Here is a 4,873-nt window from a genome sequence, read left to right as displayed (position 1 = left end):
AATTTACAAATTAAAATTAAATGAATATAAACATTTCATTCATTCATTTCTTTTTATTTTCTTTATTTTTATTTAATGTTCTATATTATAAATTAATTATTGATAGAATAAATAAATTTAATCTATTTCTTAAATACAAATTAATTCATTTTGTACTTCAAATGGTTTTATTTGATGAAAAGAAGAATGATTAGTATTTCATTTTATTTCATTAATTAGTATTGTTACATATTCTAAAATTATAATCATTCTAATATCTTTCTGATTATAAATTATGATATAATAATTCATTTAAAAGATGAATTAATGAATGAATATGGATTTATTGTATTATAATATTTTCATATATTATTTTTAAAAATCATGATGAAAATCATTATAAATTGATTGATTAAAAATAATTAAAATATTATTATTAGTATGTACTTATAAATTGTAATTGATATTTGAATAATTTTATTAAATATTTATTATCATATTCATTTTATAATAATATAAATATTCAAGAAGAAATAATAATAAATTAAATAATTAAATTATTCATCATTAATTATCTTCATTTGATTATTCATTAAAATTGAAATAAATATTTTATCATTCTAATAATTATATAATGATAATTTTATAAATGTTCTAAATGAAAGAATAATATAACAACAAGAATAACAAAATGAAATAAATAAAATATATATAATTCAATATTTATTAAAATAAATAAAAATATATCATTTTCAAAATAATTTAAAATAAAATAATATATAATATCAATAAACAAAACATTAAATTATTTATTACAAATCTTCATTTAATAAACAAATAAACTAAATATTATAAAATAGAAATATGAATAAATAAATATAATGATGATATATAATAATAATATAATAAATATATGAATAATAAGAAATATATAAATCAAATAAACATAAATAACAACAAAATTATTATAAAATCTAAATTAAAATAATAAAAAGAAATTAACAAATTAATAAAACATAAATAAACAATAAACAATAATAAATCAAATTAAACTAACATAATTAACAAAATAAAAATAAAATTTAATAATTTATATTTAAATATAATTAACAACATTTATAAATCATAAATCTATATAAAACATATTATAATTTAACTATTTTTATATTTAAATTCTCCATTATTTTTTTCCCAGGATAATTTTAAACCTCATGAATCAAATTATAACTTAAATTATGATCACTTTTAAATATTATCTATGATTTTAAGTATGAATATAACTGTTATAATATTGATAATTGATAATTTTAATAAAATTGAATTTAGTATGAAATAAATAAAAATATATTTATGCGTTTTATTCATTTTAAATTATTCACGTTTATTTATTATAATCAGTTTACCTTCATATTTAATGATTTTATATTATTCTATTTTATTATTTTATTAAGTATTCTATCATCTTTTTTTACTAGATTTACTTTTATCACTTTTCTTTACTCTTCATTATTCATTCCTTTTAAATGTTATTAATTAATAGAATATTTGAGTTTATTCTTTTTTAGTTTCATGTTTATTCTTTTTCTTATTATAATATCATAACTTATTCTTTAATCTTATTCTGAATGTTTTATATTATTCATTCTCTTTGTTTATTTCTCATTTTATATATTTATTAGATTCTGTTCATTTATTTAATATTTATTTTATTTATTCTTAAGTTTTTTTCTATATCCCTTCTTTTGTTTTATTCCTCTTATTTATTATATAATTTGTTATCTCATTCTTTTTCAATTCTTCGTTTTCTTTGATAATAATTATTATATTAATCATTGGTTTTATTTATTACCATTTCTTTATTATTCCTATTTCTTTTATGATTTATTATTCTCGCTTTATGTATTTTTATCTTCTTTTATTGTCTTTCTTTCTTTACTTTCTTTATTGTTTTATATTTGTTCTAATTTTATTTATATTTCTTTTGATTTAATACAGTATATCTAGATTATATATTATTATTCATTCTTTATTTACTCTTAATGAGATATGTTTTATTCTTTAAATACTGTTTGTTAAATATATTTATTTATCAATTTCTTTAATTTCAGTTTATTATCATTCATATAATCATTTGTTAAATATCTGTGTCATCATATAATGGTATCATTTATTTAAATATTATAATATTATTCATCATTCTATTAAATGACAAGTTTTATTTATTCATACACATTGATAACTTTAACATTACCTCTATTGAGTTATAAAACGCTTTTCATTTAAAGCCCATTTATTTCTGTCTATATTAGTCAATTTAATCTGTTACAATTTATTGAAGATTTCAGTAATAACCTGGTCGAGTTAATGAGTTTTACCAAAGTCAGTATGTGCTTTACAAATAAGTTAATTTAACTAGAACCTCAAAACGATTACGAAGAAATATCTAGATTTTATAAGCATTCCCCAACAACAAAAAGTGGATCTGTTATAAAATGGTTTGTGGCACATTGAGTTATGAATGTGGTAAATGTTAATACACGACTGTTTATTGCATTTTTCTTTAAAATAGCTGAGAACTTCACCAAATTTGCAGCAAAAGAAATAATTCACATGACTCTTTTCATCTTGTAAGTCGTTTCTACTGAGAACATGCAAGAATACACAAAGAAGAATTTAAATATAACAAAAATTATAATTAATTTATTTTGTTAATTAAAATTGTTTTTATAATAGAACCCTAAATTAGGTTTTCATAATTTCATTTTTATTTCAATAACACTTTTATAAAAATTTGTTATTGAAGAATATCATCAAACAAACGAAATTCATCTTTTATAAGAGATAAACAACTAAGATGATGTACAAGTTTTATGGACAGCTTTTTTTTTGAGAACAAGATAGAACAACAACCAATTGTCATGGGATCAATTGAAATAAACAATCTGAGAAAATCATCAAAAAAGAAAACTAGGAAATTTAATTGAAATGAATGTAAATGATAATGATCTAAAAGCTATGGAAAAAGGATATTGTTGTAAAATCACTCGATTCCCACAAACTGGGGATTCTCTGTATATTCGACCAAACAAAATCTATCAAGTTGGAAATACTCCAGATGCTGCAATTCAAGTTGGAGACTCTCCAATTCTGATATGTACGTTAATATGTGATAAAGAAGCGAATGTTGTGATTGAAACTAATCCAAAAACAACAGAAACGGTCAAAGTAAATGACATTGTCATGAGGAAAAAACAATTATTAAGCCATTTAGACATTATCACAATTGGTTCTGGTCAACTTCAATTTCTTTCGTTTTTTAATAACGGAAGAGTGAGGTTGAATTGTAAGAACCTCCATTGTCTTCTTCTTCACAACTACCCAATGTTTGAAAAAGAGTTAAAATCAATTGAAGGGAAAACAATATCACTAAAAGAATATAGAAAAGGACTTCGTAATATATTTATTGAATTAGACAAAAAGGATGAAGACAAAATTAAAAAATGTCGTGAAATGTTTAAAGAAGTTTTGAATATTGTAATGGATGACAATCCTCCTGCCAAATTACAAATTGAATGTCTTAAAGCTGGTATTGATATAAGGAATAAGCATGTTACAATTTCAGATGATGACAATAATGATACTGATCAATTAAAAACTCCAGTATTAAAATTTTTAAGTCAAAAACAAATAAAAATAAATCACAATAAAGAAAAATCAACACTTGTTGATACTACTGCATCAATTCTCCTTAATTTTGATGATAATGAAAATGATGATTTTGAAGAATTTAGAAAACACCAACTCCAAAGTCTTGATGACCAAGTATTAAAAAAAAAACAATTAGATTAACTGTGTTATTTATATTATTTGTTTGTAGACAGATAAAAAGAAAGGGATAAAATCTTCCTTTATTAGGATCTACACATTTGTCTTGCATAGGGTATTTTTTATCTAATTTTAATAACTAAATAAAGTACTAACCCTTTGCGTAAATATTGATTATTTCATTATAAGTTCTCGTTCTCTTTTAATATCTACACACACTATTTTTAAATTTTATTATCTTCTACAAATCTATTGAATTTTACGATTATTATTTATCTATATCAAAAATAATAAATTATTTAATAAATAATTATAATAAATAAAATTTTAATAAAAGAAATAAAAAACATCATCCAGACTTTGACAACATCTTAAACCTATCTAAAATGAACTTAAAAATATAATTTTCATTGATTGATAATACTTTAAAAAATTTACAATGGATACTAATAATATTGGTATTGTTAATAATGAAATAGAAAATAAAAGAAATGATAAACAACTAATTCAAATACAAGATATTAGAGAAAAGAAAGACAAAGAATTATTAAAGAAAATGAAATATAAAAGTGTTGATAAAAATATTGGAATTCAATCTCTTTATTTTGCTATTCTTTCAACAATGGGATATACTTTATTACTTGAAAAACCAAAAAAATATAAAACTAAAACACTAACAATAATTCAATTATATCAATTATATGACCAAAATGGAGTGTGTGTATTTAATAGAGATTGTATCTTTGAAAAAGCAAAACAATTAAACATTGGTTTAAATCGTCTTAACAAAAGAAGAATAATTCGACAATTTATTTTAAATGAAACAGTTAATTCTATTATTCAAATTATTCAAAATAATCCATTAGTTTCTATAATAGAAGGAAGATCAAAGAAAAATATTGTTAATGAAGAAGTACCTTCTCAACATAAAATTCAAATAATTACATTAAATGTTAATGGTTCTTATAAATTAATTGATTTAAATAAACAAGCATTAACTAATGGTAAAATTTATCATGATGCATTAGTAGGAATATTTGATTATATTCAATCAGATGGTATTATTATT

At 19.5% G+C, this 4,873-nt stretch overlaps 2 protein-coding genes across 2 annotated transcripts, besides 14 other annotated features; both read left to right on the top strand.

The window, feature by feature from the left end:
* The first annotated feature begins 7 nt into the window (after positions 1–7).
* Positions 8–146: a sequence feature (AT_rich).
* Positions 147–328: 182 nt separating this feature from the next.
* Positions 329–628: a sequence feature (AT_rich).
* Positions 629–635: 7 nt separating this feature from the next.
* Positions 636–772: a microsatellite.
* Positions 773–807: 35 nt separating this feature from the next.
* Positions 808–1,004: a microsatellite.
* Positions 884–1,060: a microsatellite.
* Positions 1,061–1,154: a sequence feature (AT_rich).
* Positions 1,155–1,262: 108 nt separating this feature from the next.
* Positions 1,263–1,331: a sequence feature (AT_rich).
* A 65-nt stretch (positions 1,332–1,396) lies between these two features.
* Positions 1,397–1,571: a microsatellite.
* Positions 1,522–1,707: a microsatellite.
* Positions 1,609–1,744: a microsatellite.
* A 51-nt stretch (positions 1,745–1,795) lies between these two features.
* Positions 1,796–1,962: a microsatellite.
* Positions 1,963–2,144: 182 nt separating this feature from the next.
* Positions 2,145–2,170: a sequence feature (AT_rich).
* A 479-nt stretch (positions 2,171–2,649) lies between these two features.
* Positions 2,650–2,711: a sequence feature (AT_rich).
* A 253-nt stretch (positions 2,712–2,964) lies between these two features.
* Positions 2,965–3,828, top strand: EDI_090390 (uncharacterized protein; the record flags this gene model as incomplete). Its single annotated transcript, XM_001738524.1, has 1 exon — positions 2,965–3,828. One exon carries the CDS (start codon positions 2,965–2,967, stop codon positions 3,826–3,828), a length of 864 nt encoding a protein of 287 aa, XP_001738576.1.
* A 240-nt stretch (positions 3,829–4,068) lies between these two features.
* Positions 4,069–4,151: a sequence feature (AT_rich).
* Positions 4,152–4,243: 92 nt separating this feature from the next.
* On the top strand, positions 4,244–4,873 carry EDI_090380 (uncharacterized protein; the record flags this gene model as incomplete). Its single annotated transcript, XM_001738523.1, has 1 exon — positions 4,244–4,873. A coding segment is annotated over one exon (630 nt), but the record flags the coding sequence as incomplete, so codon positions are not given.

Source organism: Entamoeba dispar, genomic scaffold (assembly GCF_000209125.1).
Source record: "Entamoeba dispar SAW760 scf_1105229461425 genomic scaffold, whole genome shotgun sequence".
Lineage (NCBI taxonomy): Eukaryota > Evosea > Mastigamoebida > Endamoebidae > Entamoeba > Entamoeba dispar.
Note: the sequence above shows the minus strand (reverse complement) of the source record. Positions and strands in the feature narration are given on the sequence as shown.